The sequence below is a fragment of the Pseudophryne corroboree genome, chromosome 9 (genome assembly GCF_028390025.1).
Source record: "Pseudophryne corroboree isolate aPseCor3 chromosome 9, aPseCor3.hap2, whole genome shotgun sequence".
NCBI classification, from domain to species: domain Eukaryota; kingdom Metazoa; phylum Chordata; class Amphibia; order Anura; family Myobatrachidae; genus Pseudophryne; species Pseudophryne corroboree.
The window spans coordinates 120123303-120146073 of NC_086452.1; the positions used below are offsets into that span (position 1 = coordinate 120123303).

Consider the following 22771-nt stretch of genomic DNA (forward strand, 5'->3'; position numbering starts at 1 on the left):
AAATCTAAGCACAGAATGCATTTATGTTACATATATACCTTATACACACAGCCTGAAGGTCATTTAATACAGTATTTTTAATAACTTTGTGTATTAAACAAAGTGTGTGCACATTGAGCCATCAAAAAAATAAGAATTTACTTACCGATAATTCTATTTCTCGGAGTCCGTAGTGGATGCTGGGGTTCCTGAAAGGACCATGGGGAATAGCGGCTCCGCAGGAGACAGGGCACAAAAAGTAAAGCTTTAGGATCAGGTGGTGTGCACTGGCTCCTCCCCCTATGACCCTCCTCCAAGCCTCAGTTAGGATACTGTGCCCGGACGAGCGTACACAATAAGGAAGGATTTATGAATCCCGGGTAAGACTCATACCAGCCACACCAATCACACTGTACAACCTGTGATCTGAACCCAGTTAACAGTATGATAACAGCGGAGCCTCTGAAAGATGGCTCACAACAATAATAACCCGATTTTTTTAACTATGTACAAGTATTGCAGATAATCCGCACTTGGGATGGGCGCCCAGCATCCACTACGGACTCCGAGAAATAGAATTATCGGTAAGTAAATTCTTATTTTCTCTATCGTCCTAGTGGATGCTGGGGTTCCTGAAAGGACCATGGGGATTATACCAAAGCTCCCAAAACGGGCGGGAGAGTGCGGATGACTCTGCAGCACCGAATGAGAACTCCAGGTCCTCCTTAGCCAGGTTATCAATTTTGTAGGATTTTACAAACGTGTTTGCCCCTGACTAAATAGCCGCTCGGCAAAGTTGTAAAGCCGAGACCCCTCGGGCAGCCGCCCAAGATGAGCCCACCTTCCTTGTGGAATGGGCATTTACATATTTTGGCTGTGGCAGGCCTGCCACAGAATGTGCAAGCTGAATTGTATTACACATCCAACTAGCAAAAGTCTGCTTAGAAGCAAGAGCACCCAGTTTGTTGGGTGCATACAGGATAACAGCAAGTCAGTTTTCCTGACTCCAGCCGTCCTGGAACCTATATTTTCAGGGCCCTGACCACATCTAGCAACTTGGAGTCCTCCAAGTCCCTAGTAGGCGCAAGACACCACAATAAGCTGGTTCAGGTGAAACACTGACACCACCTTAGGGAGAGAACTGGGGACGAGTCCGCAGCTCTGCCCTGTCCGAATGGACAAACAGATATGGGCTTTTTTGAGAAAAAAACCACCAATTTGACACTCGCCTGGTCCAGGCCAGGTCCAAGAGCATGTTCACTTTTCATGTGAGATGCTTCAAATCCACAGATTTGACTGGTTTTAAACCAATGTGTTTTGAGGAATCCCAGAACTACGTTGAGATCCCACAGTGCCACTGGAGGCACAAAAGGGGGTTGTATATGCAAACTCCCTTGACAAACTTCTGGACTTCAGGAACTGAAGCCAATTCTTTCTGGAATAAAAATCGACAGGGCCGAAATTTGAACCTTAATGGACCCCAATTTGAGGCCCATAGACACTCCTGTTTGCAGGAAATGCAGGAATCGACCGAGTTGAAATTTCTTTGTGGGGCCTTCCTGGCCTCACACCACGCAACATATTTTCGCCACATGTGGTGATAATGTTGTGCGGTCACCTCCTTTCTGGCTTTGACCAGGGTAGGAATGACCTCTTCCTGAATGCCTTTTCCCTTAGGATCCGGCGTTCCACCGCCATGCCGTCAAACGCAGCTGCGGTAAGTCTTGGAACAGACATGGTACTTGCTGAAACAAGTCCCTTCTTAGCGGCAGAGGCCATAAGTCCTCTGTGAGCATCTCTTGAAGTTCCGGGTACCAAGTCCTTCTTGGCCAATCCGGAGCCATGAGTATAGTTCTTACTCCTCTACGTCTTATAATTCTCAGTACCTTAGGTATGAAAAGCAGAGGATGGAACACATACACCGACTGGTACACCCACGGTGTTACCAGAACGTCCACAGCTATTGCCTGAGGGTCTCTTAACCTGGCGCAATACCTGTCCCGTTTTTTGTTCAGACGGGACGCCATCATGTCCACCTTTGGTAATTCCCAACGGTTTACAATCATGTGGAAAACTTCCCCATGAAGTTCCCACTCTGCCGGGTGGAGGTCGTGCCTACTGAGGAAGTCTGCTTCCCAGTTTCCATTCCCGGAATGAAACACTGCTGACAGTGCTATCACATGATTTTCCGCCCAGCGAAAAGTCCTTGCAGTTTTTGCCACTGCCCTCCTGCTTCTTGTGCCGCCCTGTCTATTTACGTGGGCGACTGCCGTGATGTTTTATCCCACTGGATCAATACCGGCTGACCTTGAAGCAGAGGTCTTGCTAAGCTTAGAGCATTATAAATTTACCCTTAGCTATATTTATGTGGAGAAAAGTCTCCAGACTTGATCACACTCCCTGGAAATTTTTTCCTTGTGTGACTGGTCCCCAGCCTCTCGGGCTGGCCTCCGTGGTCACCAACATCCAAAACTGAATGCCGAATCTGCGGCCCTCTAGAAGATGAGCACTCTGTAACCACCACAGGAGAGACACCCTTGTCCTTGGATATAGGGTTATCCGCTGATGCATCTGAAGATGCGATCCGGACCATTTGTCCAGCAGATCCCACTGAAAAGTTCTTGCATGAAATCTGCCGACTGGAATTGCTTCGAAGGAAGTCACCATTTTTTTTTTTTACCATGGCCCTTGTGCAATGATGCACTGATTTTAGGAGGTTCCTGACTAGCTCGGATAACTCCCTGGCTTTCTCTTCCGGGAGAAACACCTTTTTCTGGACTGTGTCCAGAATCATCCCTAAGCACAGGAGACTTGTTGTCGGGATCAGCTGCGATTTTGGAATATTTAGAATCCACCCCTGCTGTTGTAACAGTATCCGAGATAGTGCTACTCCGACCTCCAACTGTTCCCTGGACTTTGCCCTTATCAGGAGATCGTCCAAGTAAGGGATAATTAAGACGCCTTTTCTTCGAAGAAGAACCATCATTTCGGCCATTACCTTGGTAAAGACCCGGGGTGACAATCCAAACGGCAGCGTCTGAAACTGATAGTGACAGTTCTGTACCACGAACCTGAGGTACCCTTAGTGATAAGGGCAAATTTGGGACATGGAGGTAAGCATCCCTGATGTCTCGGGACACCATATAGTCCCCTTCTTCCCGGTTCGTTATCACTGCTCTGAGTGACTCCATCTTGATTTGAACCTTTGTAAGTGTTCAAATTTTTTTAGATTTAGAATAGGTCTCACCTAGCCTTCTGGCTTCAGTACCACAATATAGTGTGGAATAATACCCCTTTTCTTGTTGTAGGAGGGGTAATTTAATTATCACCTGCTGGGAATACAGCTCGTGAATTGTTTCCCATACTGCCTCCTTGTCGGAGGGAGACCTTGGTAAAGCAGACTTCAGGAGCCTGCGAAGGGGAAACGTCTCGACATTCCAATCTGTACCCCTGGGATACTACTTGTAGGATCCAGGGGTCCTGTACGGTCTCAGCGTCATGCTGAGAGCTTGTCAGAAGCGGTGGAACGCTTCTGTTCCTGGGAATGGGCTGCCTGCTGCAGTCTTCTTCCCTTTCCTCTATCCCTGGGCAGATATGACTCTTATAGGGACGAAAGGACTGAAGCTGAAAAGACGGTGTCTTTTTCTGCAGAGATGTGACTTAGGGTAAAAAACGGTGGATTTTCCAGCAGTTGCCGTGGCCACCAGGTCCGATGGACCGACCCCAAATAACTCCTCTTCCTTTATACGGCAATACACCTTTGTGCCGTTTGGAATCTGCATCACCTGACCACTGTCGTGTCCATAAACATCTTCTGGCAGATATGGACATCGCACTTACTCTTGATGCCAGAGTGCAAATATCCCTCTGTGCATCTCGCATATATAGAAATGCATCCTTTAAATGCTCTATAGTCAATAAAATACTGTCCCTGTCAAGGGTATCAATATTTTTAGTCAGGGAATCCGACCAAGCCACCCCAGCTCTGCACATCCAGGCTGAGGCGATCGCTGGTCGCAGTATAACACCAGTATGTGTGTATATACTTTTTATGATATTTTCCAGCCTCCTGTCAGCTGGCTCCTTGAGGACGGCCCTATCTATAGACGGTACCGCCACTTGTTCTGATAAGCGTGTGAGCGCCTTATCCACCCTAAGGGGTGTTTCCCAACGCGCCCTAACTTCTGGCGGGAAAGGGTATACCGCCCATAATTTTCTATCGGGGGGAACCCACGCATCATCACACACTTCATTTAATTTATCTGATTCAGGAAAAACTACGGTAGTTTTTTCACATCCCACATAATACCCTCTTTTGTGGTACTTGTAGTATCAGAAATATGTAACACCTCCTTCATTGCCCTTAACGTGTGGCCCTAATAAGGAATACGTTTGTTTATTCACCGTCGACACTGGATTCAGTGTCCCTGTCTGTGTCTGTGTCGACCGACTAAAGTAAACGGGCGTTTTAAAACCCCTGACGGTGTTTTTGAGACGTCTGGACCGGTACTAATTGTTTGTCGGCCGTCTCATGTCGTCAACCGACCTTGCCGCGTGTTGACATTATCACGTAATTCCCTAAATAAGCCATCCATTCCGGTGTCGACTCCCTAGAGAGTGACATCACCATTACAGGCAATTGCTCCGCCTCCTCACCAACATCGTCCTCATACATGTCGACACACACGTACCGACACACAGCACACACACAGGGAATGCTCTGATAGAGGACAGGACCTACTAGCCCTTTGGAGAGACAGAGGGAGAGTTTGCCAGCACACACCAAAAACGCTATAATTATATAGGGACAACCTTATATAAGTGTTTTCCCTTATAGCATCTTTTTTATATATTTCTAACGCCAAATTAGTGCCCCCCCTCTCTGTTTTAACCCTGTTTCTGTAGTGCAGTGCAGGGGAGAGCCTGGGAGCCTTCCCTCCAGCCTTTCTGTGAGGGAAAATGGCGCTGTGTGCTGAGGAGATAGGCCCCGCCCCTTTTTCGGCGGCCTCGTCTCCCGCTCTTAACGGATTCTGGCAGGGGTTAAATATCTCCATATAGCCCCCGGAGGCTATATGTGAGGTATTTTTAGCCAAAAATAGGTTTTCATTGCCTCCCAGGGCGCCCCCCTTCCAGCGCCCTGCACCCTCAGTGACTGCCGTGTGAAGTGTGCTGAGAGGAAATGGCGCACAGCTGCAGTGCTGTGCGCTACCTTAAGAAGACTGAGGAGTCTTCATGCCGCCGATTCTGGACCTTCTTCTTGTTTCAGCATCTGCAAGGGGGCCGGCGGCGAGGCTCCGGTGACCATCCAGGCTGTACCTGTGATCGTCCCTCTGGAGCTAATGTCCAGTAGCCAAAGAAGCCAATCCATCCTGCACGCAGGTGAGTTCACTTCTTCTCCCCTAAGTCCCTCGTTGCAGTGATCCTGTTGCCAGCAGGACTCACTGTAAAATAAAAACCTAAGCTAAACTTTTCTAAGCAGCTCTTTAGGAGAGCCACCTAGATTGCACCCTTCTCGGCCGGGCACAAAAATCTAACTGAGGCTTGGAGGAGGGTCATAGGGGGAGGAGCCAGTGCACACCACCTGATCCTAAAGCTTTACTTTTTGTGCCCTGTCTCCTGCGGAGCCGCTATTCCCCATGGTCCTTTCAGGAACCCCAGCATCCACTAGGACGATAGAGAAACAAAGGTTTCACTATCTCAGTCTCACTCAAAAAAGTCCGTATTTCGGAATATTCGGATATGGGATACTCAACCTGTATACTACTTTCTGTGCATCTGGAAAGTTACTGCACACTCTTTGTACATATTTTCACCTCAGTGTGTCATACACCACTACATATAGGACATGTAGTCTTCACGCTAAGCTGTTTTAGCAGAGTATTGTTTCCTGCTTGATTTTTAAACAGCAAAATGTGCCCTGCCCTTTTAGCGGCACCTTTGCAGGCTACAGGTGTCCCGCAGTGTAGCGATCACCGCTGGGTGAATAGATGCCATGCACATGCCATCTATTCACAATGAGGAGAGAGCTTGGAGGAAGCCCAGCACCTCTGTAATTGCTGGGTTCACCCTCAAGAGCGACGCGGACAGGGCTGTGCCCTCCTCCCTGGTCAGCCAGGCGCCCCCCCCCCCATTCCATCACGCACAGCAGTCCCATGCCTGTATTCTAACGGGAAGCTAGACACCTATGTAACACCCAGTATCTGTGCCAAGAAAAATACTGTACATGTACACACTTCTTGAAAGATCAGAGGTAGCATATAAATTAATAATAAATGTGTTCTCCACTGCTGAAGCCATTACAGTGTAATACTTAGTAGTGAAGCAGAGGGTTAAAATAAGAATTTACTTACCGATAATTCTATTTCTCATAGTCCGTAGTGGATGCTGGGGACTCCGTAAGGACCATGGGGATTAGCGGCTCCGCAGGAGACTGGGCACATCTAAAGAAATCTTTAGGACTATCTGGTGTGCACTGGCTCCTCCCCCTATGACCCTCCTCCAAGCCTCAGTTAGGATACTGTGCCCGGACGAGCGTACACAATAAGGAAGGATTTTGAATCCCGGGTAAGACTCATACCAGCCACACCAATCACACCGTATAACCTGTGATCTGAACCCAGTTAACAGCATGATAACAGAGGAGCCTCTGAAAGATGGCTCACAACAATAATAACCCGATTTTTGTAACAATAACTATGTACAAGTATTGCAGACAATCCGCACTTGGGATGGGCGCCCAGCATCCACTACGGACTATGAGAAATAGAATTATCGGTAAGTAAATTCTTATTTTCTCTAACGTCCTAAGTGGATGCTGGGGACTCCGTAAGGACCATGGGGATTATACCAAAGCTCCCAAACGGGCGGGAGAGTGCGGATGACTCTGCAGCACCAAATGAGAGAACTCCAGGTCCTCCTCAGCCAGGATATCAATTTTGTAGAATTTTACAAACGTATTTGCTCCTGACCAAGTAGCTGCTCGGCAAAGTTGTAAAGCCGAGACCCCTCGGGCAGCCGCCCAAGATGAGCCCACCTTCCTTGTGGAGTGGGCATTTACAGATTTTTTGGCTGTGGCAGGCCTGCCACAGAATGTGCAAGCTGAATTGTACTACAAATCCAACGAGCAATAGTCTGCTTAGAAGCAGGAGCACCCAGCTTGTTGGGTGCATACAGGATAAACAGCGAGTCAGATTTCCTGACTCCAGCCCTCCTGGAAACATATATTTTCAGGGCCCTGACAACGTCTAGCAACTTGGAGTCCTCCAAGTCCCTAGTAGCCGCAGGCACCACAAATAGGTTGGTTCAGGTGAAACGCTGAGACCACCTTAGGGAGAAACTGAGAACGAGTCCTCAATTCCGCCCTGTCCGAATGGAACATCAGATAAGGGCTTTTTTAGGATAAAGCCGCCAATTCTGACACGCGCCTGGCCCAGGCCAGGGCCAACAGCATGACCACTTTCCATGTGAGATATTTTAACTCCACAGATTTAAGTGGTTCAAACCAATGTGACTTTTGGAACCCAAAACTACATTGAGATCCCAAAGTGCCACTGGAGGCACAAAAGGAGGCTGTATATGCAGTACCCCTTTTACAAACGTCTGAACTTCAGGGACTGAAGCTAGTTCTTTTTGGAAGAAAATTGACAGGGCCGAAATTTGAACCTTAATGGACCCCAATTTCAGGCCCATAGACACTCCTGTTTGCAGGAAATGTAGGAATCGACCCAGTTGAATTTCCACCGTCGGGCCTTACTGGCCTCGCACCACGCAACATATTTTCGCCAATTGCGGTGATAATGTTTTTGCGGTTACATCCTTCCTGGCTTTGATCAGGATAGGGATGACTTCATCCGGAATGCCTTTTTTTCCTTCAGGATCCGGCGTTCAACCGCCATGCCGTCAAACGCAGCCGCGGTAAGTCTTGGAACAGACAGGGTCCTTGCTGGAGCAGGTCCCTTCTTAGAGGTAGAGGCCACGGATCCTCCGTGAGCATCTCTTGAAGTTCCGGTTACCAAATCCTTCTTGGCCAATCCGGAGCCACGAATATAGTGCTTACTCCTCTCCATCTTATCAATCTCAGTACCTTGGGTATGAGAGGCAGAGGAGGGAACACATACCCTGACTGGTACACCCACGGTGTTACCAGAGCGTCTACAGCTATTGCCTGAGGGTCCCTGGACCTGGCGCAATACCTGTCGAGTTTTTCCCAACGGTTTATAATCATGTGGAAGACTTCTGGGTGAAGTCCCCACTCTCCCGGGTGGAGGTCGTGCTGAGGAAGTCTGCTTCCCAGTTGTCCACTCCCGGAATGAATACTGCTGACAGTGCTATCACATGATTTTCCGCCCAGCGAAGAATCCTTGCAGCTTCTGCCATTGCCCTCCTGCTTCTTGTGCCACCCTGTCTGTTTACGTGGGTGACTGCCGTGATGTTGTCCGACTGGATCAACACCGGCTGACCTTGAAGCAGAGGTCTTGCTAAGCTTAGAGCATTGTAAATGTCCCTTAGCTTCAGGATATTTATGTGAAGTGATGTCTCCAGGCTTGACCATAAGTCCTGGATATTCCTTCCCTGTGTGACTGCTCCCCAGACTCGCAGGCTGGCATCCGTGGTTACCAGGACCCAGTCCTGAATGCCGAATCTGCGGCCCTCTAGAAGATGAGCACTCTGCAACCACCACAGGAGGGACACCCTTGTCCTTGGTGACAGGGTTATCCGCTGATGCATCTGAAGATGCGACCCGGACCATTTGTCCAGCAGGTCCCACTGGAAAGTTCTTGCGTGGAATCTGCCGAATGGGATTGCTTCGTAGGAAGCCACCATTTTACCCAGAACCCTTGTGCATTGATGCACTGAGACTTGGCTCGGTTTTAGGAGGTTCCTGACTAGCTCGGATAACTCCCTGGCTTTCTCCTCCGGGAGAAACACCTTTTTCTGGACTGTGTCCAGGATCATCCCTAGGAACAGAAGACAAGTCGTCGGAACCAGCTGCGATTTTGGAATATTGAGAATCCAACCGTGCTGCAGCAACACTACCTGAGATAGTGCTACACCGACCTCCAACTGTTCACTGGATCTTACCCTTATCAGGGAATTGTCCAAGTAAGGGATAACTAAAATTCCCTTCCTTTGAAGGAATATCATCATTTCGGCCATTACCTTGGTAAAGACCCGGGGTGCCGTGGACCATCCATACGGCAGCGTCTGAACTGATAGTGACAGTTCTGTACCATAAACCTGAGGTACCCTTGGTGAGGAGGGTAAATTTGGACATGAAGGTAAGCATCCTTGATGTCCCGAGACATCATGTAGTCCCCTTCTTCCAGGTTCGCAATCACTGCTCTGAGTGACTCAATCTTGAATTTGAACCTCTGTATGTAAGTGTTCAAAGATTTTAGATTTAGAATCGGTCTCACCGAGCCGTCCGGCTTCGGTACCACAACAGTGTGGAATAATACCCCGTTCCCTGTTGCAGGAGGGGTATCTTGATTATCACCTGCTGGGAATACAGCTTGTGAATGGCTTCCAAAACTGTCTCCCTGTCAGAAGGAGACATCGGTAAAGCCGACTTTAGGAAACGGCGAGGGGGAGACGTCTCGAATTCTAATTTGTACCCCTGAGATATCACCTGAAGGATCCAGGGGTCTACTTGCGAGTGAGCCCACTGCGCGCTGAAATTCATTGAGACGGGCCCCCCACCGTGCCTGATTCTGCTTGTAAAGCCCCAGCGTATACTGAGGGCTTGGCAGAGGCGGGAGAGGGTTTCTGTTCCTGGGAACTGGCTGATTTCTGCAGCCTTTTTCCTCTCCCTCTGTCACGGGGCAGAAATGAGGAACCTTTTGCCCGCTTATCCACGAAAAGACTGCGCCTGATAATACGGCGTCTTCTCATGTTGAGAGGCGACCTGGGGTACAAACGTGGATTTCCCAGCTGTTGCCGTGGCCACCAGGTCTGAAAGACCGACCCCAAATAACTCCTCCTTAATAAGGCAATACTTCCAAATGCCGTTTGGAATACGCATCACCTGACCACTGACGTGTCCATAACCCTCTACTGGTAGAAATGGACAACGCACTTAGACTTGATGCCAGTCGGCAAATATTCCGCTGTGCATCACGCATATATAGAAATGCATCTTTCAAATGCTCTATAGGCAAAAATATACTGTCCCTATCTAGGGTATCAATATTTTCAGTCAGGGAATCCGACCACGCCAACCCAGCACTGCACATCCAGGCTGAGGCGATTGCTGGTCGCAGTATAACATCAGTATGTGTGTAAATACATTTTAGGATACCCTCCTGCTTTCTATCAGCAGGATCCTTAAGGGCGGCCATCTCAGGAGAGGATAGAGCCCTTACAAGCGTGTGAGCGCTTTATCCACCCTAGGGGGTGTTTCCCAACGCACCCTAACCTCTGGCGGGAAAGGATATAATGCCAATAACATTTTAGAAAATAAGAATTTACTTACCGATAATTCTATTTCTCGGAGTCCGTAGTGGATGCTGGGGTTCCTGAAAGGACCATGGGGAATAGCGGCTCCGCAGGAGACAGGGCACAAAAGTAAAGCTTTCCGATCAGGTGGTGTGCACTGGCTCCTCCCCCTATGACCCTCCTCCAAGCCAGTTAGGTACTGTGCCCGGACGAGCGTACACAATAAGGGAGGAATTTTGAATCCCGGGTAAGACTCATACCAGCCACACCAATCACACCGTACAACTTGTGATCTAAACCCAGTTAACAGTATGATAACAGCGGAGCCTCTGAAAAGATGGCTCACAACAATAATAACCCGATTTTTGTAACTATGTACAAGTATTGCAGATAATCCGCACTTGGGATGGGCGCCCAGCATCCACTACGGACTCCGAGAAATAGAATTATCGGTAAGTAAATTCTTATTTTCTCTATCGTCCTAGTGGATGCTGGGGTTCCTGAAAGGACCATGGGGATTATACCAAAGCTCCCAAACGGGCGGGAGAGTGCGGATGACTCTGCAGCACCGAATGAGAGAACTCCAGGTCCTCCTTAGCCAGGGTATCAAATTTGTAGAATTTAGCAAACGTGTTTGCCCCTGACCAAGTAGCTGCTCGGCAAAGTTGTAAAGCCGAGACCCCTCGGGCAGCCGCCCAAGATGAGCCCACCTTCCTTGTGGAATGGGCATTTACATATTTTGGCTGTGGCAGGCCTGCCACAGAATGTGCAAGCTGAATTGTATTACACATCCAACTAGCAATAGTCTGCTTAGAAGCAATAGCACCCAGTTTGTTGGGTGCATACAGGATAACAGCAAGTCAGTTTTCCTGACTCCAGCCGTCCTGGAACATATTTTCAGGGCCCTGACAACATCTAGCAACTTGGAGTCCTCCAAGTCCCTAGTAGGTGCAAGGCACCACAATAAGCTGGTTCAGGTGAAACACTGACACCACCTTTAGGGAGAGAACTGGGGACGAGTCCGCAGCTCTGCCCTGTCCGAATGGACAAACAGATATGGGCTTTTTTTGAGAAAAAACCACCAATTTGACACTCGCCTGGTCCAGGCCAGGGCCAAGAGCATGGTCACTTTTCATGTGAGATGCTTCAAATCCACAGATTTGACTGGTTTTAAACCAATGTGATTTGAGGAATCCCAGAACTACGTTGAGATCCCACAGTGCCACTGGAGGCACAAAAGGGGGTTGTATATGCAATACTCCCTTGACAAACTTCTGGACTTCAGGAACTGAAGCCAATTCTTTCTGGAAGAAAATCGACAGGGCCGAAATTTGAACCTTAATGGACCCCAATTTGAGGCCCATAGACACTCCTGTTTGCAGGAAATGCAGGAAACGACCGAGTTGAAATTTCTTTGTGGGGCCTTCCTGGCCTCACACCACGCAACATATTTTCGCCACATGTGGTGATAATGTTGTGCGGTCACCTCCTTTCTGGCTTTGACCAGGGTAGGAATGACCTCTTCCGGAATGCCTTTTTCCCTTAGGATCCGGCTTTCCACCGCCATGCCGACAAACGCAGCTGCGGTAAGTCTTGGAACAGACATGGTACTTGCTGAAGCAAGTCCCTTCTTAGCGGCAGAGGCCATAAGACCTCTGTAAGCATCTCTTGAAGTTACGGGTACCAAGTCCTTCTTGGCCAATCCGGAGCCATGAGTATAGTTCTTACTCCTCTACGTCTTATAATTCTCAGCACCTTAGGTATGAGAAGCAGAGGAGGGAACACATACACCGACTGGTACACCCACGGTGTTACCAGAACGTCCACAGCTATTGCCTGAGGGTCTCTTGACCTGGCGCAATACCTGTCCCGTTTTTTGTTCAGACGGGACGCCATCATGTCCACCTTTGGTATTTCCCAACGGTTTACAATCATGTGGAAAAAACTTCCCGATGAAGTTTCCACTCTCCCGGGTGGAGGTCGTGCCTGCTGAGGAAGTCTGCTTCCCAGTTTCCATTCCCGGGATGAAACACTGCTGACAGTGCTATCACATGATTTTTCGCCCAGCGAAAAGTCCTTGCAGTTTTTGCCATTGCCCTCCTGCTTCTTGTGTCGCCCTGTCTGTTTACGTGGGCGACTGCCGTGATGTTTTTCCCACTGGATCAATACCGGCTGACCTTGAAGCAGAGGTCTTGCTAAGCTTAGAGCATTATAAATTTACCCTTAGCTCCAGTATATTTATGTGGAGAAAAGTCTCCAGACTTGATCACACTCCCTGGAAATTTTTTCCTTGTGTGACTGCTCCCCAGCCTCTCGGGCTGGGCTCCGTGGTCACCAGCATCCAATCCTGAATGCCGAATCTGCGGCCCTCTAGAAGATGAGCACTCTATAACCACCACAGGAGAGACACCCTTGTCCTTGAATATAGGGTTATCCGCTGATGCATCTGAAGATGCGATCCGGACCATTTGTCCAGCAGATCCCACTGAAAAGTTCTTGCGTGAAATCTGCCGAATGGAATTGCTTCGTAGGAAGCCACCATTTTTACCAGGACCCTTGTGCAATGATGCACTGTTTTTAGGAGGTTCCTGACTAGCTCGGATAACTCCCTGGCTTTCTCTTCCGGGAGAAACACCTTTTTCTGGACTGTGTCCAGAATCATCCCTAGGCACAGCAGACGTGTCGTCGGGATCAGCTGCGATTTTGGAATATTTAGAATCCACCCGTGCTGTTGTAGCAGTATCCGAGATAGTGCTACTCCGACCTCCAACTGTTCCCTGGACTATGCCCTTATCAGGAGATCGTCCAAGTAAGGGATAATTAAGACGCCTTTTCTTCGAAGAAGAATCATCATTTCGGCCATTACCTTGGTAAAGACCCGGGGTGCCGTGGACAATCCAAACGGCAGCGTCTGAAACTGATAGTGACAGTTCTGCACCACGAACCTGAGGTACCCTTAGTGAGAAGGGCAAATTTGGGACATAGAGGTAAGCATCCCTGATGTCCCGGGACACTATATAGTCCCCTTCTTTCTGGTTCGTTATCACTGCTCTGAGTGACTCCATCTTGATTTGAACCTTTGTAAGTGTTCAAAAATTTTTTTAGAATAAGTCTCACCTAGCCTTCTGGCTTCAGTACCACAATATAGTGTGGAATAATACCCCTTTTTTTGTAGTAGGAGGGGTAATTTAATTATCACCTGCTGGGAATACAGCTTGTGAATTTTTTCCCATACTGCCTCCTTGTCGGAGGGAGACCTTGGTAAAGCAGACTTCAGGAGCCTGCGAAGGGGAAACGTCTCGACATTCCAATCTGTACCCCTGGGATACTGCTTGTAGGATCCAGGGGTCCTGTACGGTCTCAGCGCCATGCTGAGAACTTGCCAGAAGCGGTGGAACGCTTCTGTTCCTGGGAATGGGCTGCCTGCTGCAGTCTTCTTCCCTTTCCTCTATCCCTGGGCAGATATGATCTTATAGGGACGAAAGGACTGAGGCTGAAAAGACGGTGTCTTTTTCTGCAGAGATGTGACTTAGGGTAAAAACGGCGGATTTTCCAGCAGTTGCCGTGGCCACCAGGTCCGATGGACCGACCCCAAATAACTCCTCTTCCTTTATACGGCAATACACCTTTGTGCCGTTTGGAATCTGCATCACCTGACCACTGTCGTGTCCATAACATCTTCTGGCAGATATGGACATCGCATTTACTCTTGATGCCAGAGTGCAAATATCCCTCTGTGCATCTCGCATATATAGAAATGCATCCTTTAAATGCTCTATAGTCAATAAAATACTGTCCCTGTCAAGGGTATCAATATTTTTAGTCAGGGAATCCGACCAAGCCACCTCAGCTCTGCACATCCAGGCTGAGGCGATCGCTGGTCGCAGTATAACACCAGTATGTGTGTATATACTTTTTATGATATTTTCCAGCCTCCTGTCAGCTGGTCCTTGAGGACGGCCCTATCTATAGACGGTACCGCCACTTGTTTTGATAAGCGTGTGAGCGCCTTATCCACCCTAAGGGGTGTTTCCCAACGCGCCCTAACTTCTGGCGGGAAAGGGTATACCGCCCATAATTTTCTATCGGGGGGAACCCACGCATCATCACACACTTTATTTAATTTATCTGATTCAGGAAAAACTACGGTAGTTTTTTCACATCCCACATAATACCCTCTTTTGTGGTACTTGTAGTATCAGAAATATGAAACACCTCCTTCATTGCCTTTAACGTGTGGCCCTAATAAGGAATACGTTTGTTTATTCACCGTCGACACTGGATTCAGTGTCCCTGTCTGTGTCTGTGTCGACCGACTAAAGTAAACGGGCGTTTTAAAACCCCTGACGGTGTTTTTGAGACGTCTGGACCGGTACTAATTGTTTGTCGGCCGTCTCATGTCGTCAACCGACCTTGCAGCGTGTTGACATTATCACGTAATTCCCTAAATAAGCCATCCATTCCGGTGTCGACTCCCTAGAGAGTGACATCACCATTACAGGCAATTGCTCCGCCTCCTCACCAACATCGTCCTCATACATGTCGACACACACGTACCGACACACAGCACACACACAGGGAATGCTCTGATAGAGGACAGGACCCACTAGCCCTTTGGAGAGACAGAGGGAGAGTTTACCAGCACACACCAAAAACGCTATAATTATATAGGGACAACCTTATATAAGTGTTTTCCCTTATAGCATCTTTTTTATATATTTCTAACGCCAAATTAGTGCCCCCCCTCTCTGTTTTAACCCTGTTTCTGTAGTGCAGTGCAGGGGAGAGCCTGGGAGCCTTCCCTCCAGCCTTTCTGTGAGGGAAAATGGCGCTGTGTGCTGAGGAGATAGGCCCCGCCCCTTTTTCGGCGGCCTCGTCTCCCGCTCTTAACGGATTCTGGCAGGGGTTAAATATCTCCATATAGCCTCCGGAGGCTATATGTGAGGTATTTTTAGCCAAAATAGGTATTCATTTTGCCTCCCAGGGCGCCCCCCTCCCAGCGCCCTGCACCCTCAGTGACTGCCGTGTGAAGTGTGCTGAGAGGAAAATGGCGCACAGCTGCGGTGCTGTGCGCTACCTTTAGAAGACTGAGGAGTCTTCTGCCGCCGATTCTGGACCTCTTCTTACTTCAGCATCTGCAAGGGGGCCGGCGGCAAGGCTCCGGTGACCATCCAGGCTGTACCTGTGATCGTCCCTCTGGAGCTGATGTCCAGTAGCCAAGAAGCCAATCCATCCTGCACGCAGGTGAGTTCACTTCTTCTCCCCTAAGTCCCTCGTTGCAGTGATCCTGTTGCCAGCAGGACTCACTGTAAAATAAAAAACCTAAGCTAAACTTTTCTAAGCAGCTCTTTAGGAGAGCCACCTAGATTGCACCCTTCTCGGCCGGGCACAAAAATCTAACTGGCTTGGAGGAGGGTCATAGGGGGAGGAGCCAGTGCACACCACCTGATCGGAAAGCTTTACTTTTGTGCCCTGTCTCCTGCGGAGCCGCTATTCCCCATGGTCCTTTCAGGAACCCCAGCATCCACTAGGACGATAGAGAAATTATCAGTTGTTATCGGGGGAAACCCACGCATCATCACACACCTCATTTAATTTCTCAGATTCAGGAAAACTACAGGTAGTTTTTCCTCCCCGAACATAATACCCCTTTTTTGGTGGTACTCGTATTATCAGAAATGTGTAAAACATTTTTCATTGCCTCAATCATGTAACGTGTGGCCCTACTGGAAGTCACATTTGTCTCTTCACCGTCGACACTGGAGTCAGTATCCGTGTCGGCGTCTATATCTGCCATCTGAGGTAACGGGCGCTTTAGAGGCCCTGACGGCCTATGAGACGTCTGGACAGGCACAAGCTGAGTAGCCGGCTGTCTCATGTCAACCACTGTCTTTTATACAGAGCTGACACTGTCACGTAATTTCTTCCAACAGTTCATCCACTCAGGTGTCGACCCCCTAGGGGGTGACATCACTATTACAGGCAATCTGCTCCGTCTCCACATCATTTTTCTCCTCATACATGTCGACACAAAAGTACCGACATACAGCACACACACAGGGAATGCTCTGATTGAGGACAGGACCCCACTAGCCCTTTGGGGAGACAGAGGGAGAGTTTGCCAGCACACACCAGAGCGCTATATATATACAGGGATAACCTTATATAAGTGTTTTTCCCCTTATAGCTGCTGTATAGTTAATACTGCGCCTAATTTGTGCCCCCCTCTCTTTTTTTAACCCTTTCTGTAGTGTAATGACTGCAGGGGAGAGCCAGGGAGCTTCCCTCCAACGGAGCTGTGAGGGAAAATGGCGCCAGTGTGCTGAGGAGATAGGCTCCGCCCCCTTATCGGCGGCCTTATCTCCCGTTTTTTTATGTATTTTGGCAGGGGTTAAATGCATCCATATAGCCCAGGAGCTATATGTGATGCATTTTTTTGCCATCCAAGGTGTTGATTATTGCGTCTCAGGGCGCCCCCCCCAGCGCCCTGCACCCTCAGTGACCGGAGTGTGAAGTGTGCTGAGAGCAATGGCGCACAGCTGCAGTGCTGTGCGCTACCTTGTTGAAGACAGGACGTCTTCTGCCGCCGATTTTCCGGACCTCTTCTGCCTTCTGACTCTGTAAGGGGGGCGGCGGCGCGGCTCTGGGACCCATCCAAGCTGGGCCTGTGATCGTCCCTCTGGAGCTAATGTCCAGTAGCCTAAGAAGCCCAATCCACTCTGCACGCAGGTGAGTTCGCTTCTTCTCCCCTTAGTCCCTCGATGCAGTGAGCCTGTTGCCAGCAGGTCTCACTGAAAATAAAAAACCTAAACTAAAACTTTCACTAAGAAGCTCAGGAGAGCCCCTAGTGTGCACCCTTCTCGTTCGGGCACAGAGATCTAACTGAGGCTTGGAGGAGGGTCATTGGGGGAGGAGCCAGTGCACACCAGATAGTCCTAAAGCTTTCTTTAGATGTGCCCAGTCTCCTGCGGAGCCGCTATTCCCCATGGTCCTTACGGAGTCCCCAGCATCCACTTAGGACGTTAGAGAAATTAGATTAATACTTCTTAGGAGGCAGTGTTTTTAGTACCAGTAAAAAATAAGTCTGTTCTTCTACTAAGGAAATAGTGTAAGCAGCACAGGCTCACTGTATACCCTGTTCTTTCACTCTTCATCATGCTCTGTTACGCAGACAGACGTGAATCCCGATTTACAGTCCGTGTTCCGCAATTCCATTCACACAGGTTAGAAACTGTGTTCCAGTTTCAGAAGTGGGCAGGGAGTAGACCGCTACAATGTAACATGCGCTGCCACTTTTATTTTCCATACACACGAGGGTGATTAATGATCCTGCATGGTGTGCTAAAATAGGGCAGACTGACACCCTGCTGAAACAGCCCAGTGGGAACAATAGGTATTCTACTGCTTGCAAACAGCAGAAACATAAACCATAAAGTAAAAAATAAATGCATTGTGAAAACCTACATGTAATAATGCTAATAACAAATGCATGTCAATGCTATAGTAATAATGTCAGTGGGATTCTGTCCTTATGGCTTACATAGATCTCCTAGTAAAAACTAAAACTATTCTTCACACAAACAAACAGGTTGCCCAGAGAAGAGAACAACTGCTGGCCTACCTGGAATAGCATGGGGCTGTGGATGTGAAGGCCTCTGGGAAAACTTTGCTGTCCTCCATAAATTCTTCTCAGCCATTCATCTATAATTGATAGAATAAATTGTGCAGATGAATGAGCAAAGTCTTAAGTGCATAAAGTGAGTTACAAACTCCCTCCTAACAATCCCCTTCCCATATAAAGCATAGTGCAGACCAAGCTGTTATAAGATCCACGGGTTGGAAGCTCTCTTCAACAGCTGCCATGGATAAGGATCAAATGGACACTCTCGGATGCTAGAGGTTTAATGGGGGACACTGGCCAGCAAGTGCGTAACATGACATACTAGCAGATGCTTATGCCAACTATCTTAACTGTAATCTGTGCATTATGATATGCTGTGCCCTTTGACCTTTTAGTGGTGACCAATGTCTGTAGTAAAATATTTTTCCTTACTACAATAAAACAAGCAAGTTATGGTGCGTACACACTGGCCGATATATCGCGGGTCCGTCGGCCAGTATGTACAAGCGATATGTCTGCGAACGCTGTCGTTCACAGACATATTGCGTCGACCCTGCAGCACAGCCGACGGCCAATATATCTACACTTGCTGCAGTCGCCGGTGGTGACTGACAGCTGAACTGGGCGGGCGCATGTAAACACCCGCCCAGTTCGTAACGTCAGTCCCGACGGATCGAGCAGTGTGTATGCTCAACACACTGCCCGGTCCGTCCATAGATATATCTGCAGATGCATCTACCAGTGTGTACCCAGCATTACAAAATCCTAATGGACTGCAAAATATAAACATGTGTGAACCTACACTTGCATTCTCCCTTCCATTTGTCACAGGGTGGATGCAGCTATACCAGTGATACTGCACAGAGGAAAGTGGAAGCTAAAATAGTAATGCATCTAGAAGGGAGGTCGTACTTCATTTTACTTATGCTTATTTGCATAATTAAAGAGATTGTGCATATAAGTGTTAAGGGGGGTACACACAGAGAGATCCGTGCTTAAATTCTAAGCAATCCGACTAGATTGCTTAGGAATCAAGCCTGATCTCTCCGTGTGTAGGGTGCCGGCGATACAGCGATGTGTGGTCCCGCGTGTCGCTATCGCTGGCTCTAGATTTGGCAAGTCTAGTGAGATCGCTCATTTCACCACCGCAGGGTGAAATTAGTGACCCTCCCCCCCCCTCGCTCAGTACACATCGCGCTGTGCTGAGCGGGACGAGAGATGTGTGCTGAGTGGTCCGTGCTAGATCGCTCAGCACACATCTCCCCCGTGTGTACGGGGCTTTAGTTAAAACTGCAGCACTCTGTAAGAATGAGGTGTATTTCTTTAACAGGAGTCATTCTAACATAGTAACATAGTTTCTGTGGTTGAAAAAAAAGACAATTTGTCCATCGAGTTCAACCTATTAGCGATCTCCTACACTGTATTATTTTTAGGACTAATATTATATGTTGTGAATGATGGCCATTATGTTTATTCCTCTTTTTTATATATATTTTTTTTAAAATAGTGCGTGATCTACCCACCATAACCCAGTATATCCTTATCCATTAAGAATTTATCTAGCCCATTCTTAAAAGTAATGACGAGTCCGCCATTACTACTCTCAGGCAGGGAATTCCAAACACGTATTGACCTTACTGTGAAGAAACCTTTTTGTATCTGTGTGCGAAATCTCATCTTCTCTAACCTAAGCGGATGTCCCTGTGTCCTCTGTGCTGATCTTACCAAAAACAGATAACCCGCAAGCTCTGTGTATTGTCCCCTTATATATTTGTAAATGTAATCATGTCCCCTCTTAAGCTCCTCTTTTCCAGTGTGAACATGCCTAGATTAGCAAGCCTTTCCTCGTATTCTAGCGTCTACAACCCCCTAATCAATTTGGTCGCCCACCTCTGAACCTTTTCTAGTTCCAGGATATCCTTTTTGTAGTATGGGCCCTCATTCCGAGTTGATCGCATGTAGCAACTTTTTGCTGCTCGTGCGATCAACTAGACGCCGCCTATTGGGGAGTGTATTTTAGCATAGCAGGGCTGCGCTCGCTTGTGCAGCCCTGCTATGCTTAAAAAAAAAAAAGTTTCCTTCAAAACAAGACCAGGGTCAGACTTACTTACCCTGTGCGACGGATCCAGCGAAGAAGGTCCCGGAATTGACGTCAGACATCTGCCCTCCAAACCCCTGGACACGCCTGCGTTCGCCTCACCCAGTCTGGAAAATGGTCAGTTGACGCCCAGGAACGCCTCCCGCCTGTCAGTCTTCTTGCGATCGCCGCTGCAATCACTTTTTCTGCTGGCGACGGATGTCGCCGGGCAACGACGCATGTGCGCAATGTGTCCGCCGTGCATGCACAGTTCTGACCCGTTCGCACAGCTGCAACAAACTGCAGCGTGCAAACGGGTCAGAATGACCCCCATGGTGCCCAAATCGTGCACAGTATTTGAGATGTGGCCTCACTAGGGATTTATATAATGGGAGTATAACCAGGGCCCCTCAGATTTTATATATATATATATTATATATATATATATATATATATATATATATATATATATATATAGAGAGAGAGAGAGAGAGAGAGAGAGAGAGAGAGAGAGAGAGAGAGAGAGAGAAAGAGAAAGAGAGAGAGAAAATCTATCTCTATGTATGTAGCAGTCGGTGGCACGCACGGCTCCATGATAAACATCAGACTCAGTCACGGTAGTCAACGTTTCAATGTTTGTAGAGCAAAATTTTCATCAGGACAATCCTGCTGAAAAAGATGCTCTACAAACATTGAAACGTTGACTACCGTGACTGAGTCTTTGTCATTTTTCATGGAGCCGTGCGTGCCACCGACTGATATATTATTATATATATATATATATATATATATATATATATATATATATATATATATATATATATATATATAGTCACCCTCAAAATTAAAGTGGAAAAACACACTACAGGCTCATCCAGCTTTGATGTAATGTCCTTAAAACAAGTCAAAATGAGGCTCAGTAGTGTGTGTGGCCTCCTCGTGCCTGTATGACCTCCCTACAACCCACACAAGTGGCTCAGGTAGTGCAGCTCATCCAGGATGGCACATCAATGCGAGCTGTGGCAAGAAGGTTTGCTGTGTCTGTCAGCGTAGTGTCCAGAGCATGGAGGCGCTACCAGGAGACAGGCCAGTACATCAGGAGACATGGAGGAGGTCGTAGGAAGGCAACAACCCAGCAGCAGGACCACTACCTCCGCCTTTGTGCAAGGAGGAACAGGAGGAGCACTGCCAGAGCCCTGCAAAATGACCTCCAGCAAGCCACAAATGTGCATGTGTCTACTCAAACGATCAGAAACAGACTCCATGAGGGTGGTATGAGGGCCCGACGCCCACAGGTGGGGGTTGTGCTTACAGCCCAACACCGTGCAGGACGTTTGGCATTTGCCAGAGAACACCAATATTGGCAAATTCGCCACTGGCGCCCTGTGCTCTTCACAGATGAAAGCAGGTTCTCACTGAGCACATGTGACAGACGTGATGAGTCTGGAGACGCCAAGGAGAATGTTCTGCTGCCTGCAACATCCTCCAGCATGACCGGTTTGGCAGTGGGTCAGTAATGGTGTGGGGTGGCATTTCTTTGGGGGGCTGCACAGCCCTCCATGTGCTCGCCAGAGGTAGCCTGACTGCCATTAGGTACCGAGATGAGATCCTCAGACCCCTTGTGAGACCATATGCTGGTGCGGTTGGCCCTGGGTTCCTCCTAATGCAAGACAATGCTAGAACTCATTTGGCTGGAATGTGTCAGCAGTTCCTGCAAGACGAAGGCATTGATGCTATGGACTGGCCCGCCCGTTCCCCAGACCTGAATCCAATTGAGCACATCTGGGACATCATGTCTCGCTCCATCCACCAATGCCACGTTGCACCACAGACTGTCCAGGAGTTGGCGGATGCTTTAGTCCAGGTCTGGGAGGAGATCCCTCAGGAGACCATCCGCCACCTCATCAGGAGCATGCCCAGGCGTTGTAGGGAGGTCATACAGGCACGAGGAGGCCACAGACACTACTGAGCCTCATTTTGACATGTTTTAAGGACATTACATCAAAGTTGGATCAGCCTGTAGTGTGTTTTTCCACTTTAATTTTGAGGGTGACTCCAAATCCAGACCTCCATGGGTTAATAAATTTGATTTCCATCGATAATTTTTGTGTGATTTTGTTGTCAGCACATTCAACTATGTAAAGAACAAAGTATTTAATAAGAATATTTCATTCATTCAGATCTAGGATGTGTTATTTTAGTGTTCCCTTTATTTTTTTGAGCAGTGTGTATGTGTGTGTGTATATATATATATGGGTTCACTACAGCTGGCCGGCGGTCGGGCTCCCGGCGACCAGCATCCCGGCGCCGGGAGCCCGACCGCCGGCTTACCGACAGCTTGGCGAGCGCAAATGAGCCCCTTGCGGGCGCGCTACACTATTTTATTCTCCCTCTATGGGGGTCGTGGACCCCCACGAGGGAAAATAAGTGTCGGTATGCCGGCTGTCGGGCTCCCGGCGCCGGTATACTGAGCGCCGGGAGCCCGACCGCCGGCAAACAGAAGACCACCCATATATGTGTGTGTGTGTGTGTGTGTGTGTGTGTGTGTGTGTGTGTGTGTGTGTGTGTGTGTGTGTGTGTGTGTGTGTGTGTGTGTGTAGCAGTCGGTGGCACGCACGGCTCCATGAAAAATGACAGACTCAGTCGCGGTAGTCAACATT

General features: G+C 48.4%; 1 protein-coding gene across 6 annotated transcripts in view; it reads right to left on the reverse strand.

The window, feature by feature from the left end:
- CEP350 (centrosomal protein 350) overlaps positions 1 to 22771 on the reverse strand; it is a 121920-nt gene that overhangs the window by 90791 nt on the left and 8358 nt on the right. For 5 of the 6 annotated variants that reach the window (XM_063939803.1, XM_063939804.1, XM_063939802.1 and 2 more), the window contains exon 2: positions 18035 to 18114. In XM_063939803.1, coding sequence (XP_063795873.1) covers positions 18035 to 18110 — 76 coding nt within the window. In that variant the 5' untranslated portion in view covers positions 18111 to 18114. Of the gene's footprint in view, positions 1 to 18034; positions 18117 to 22771 lie in introns of those variants that run through there. The other variant, XM_063939805.1, reaches the window with a different exon arrangement.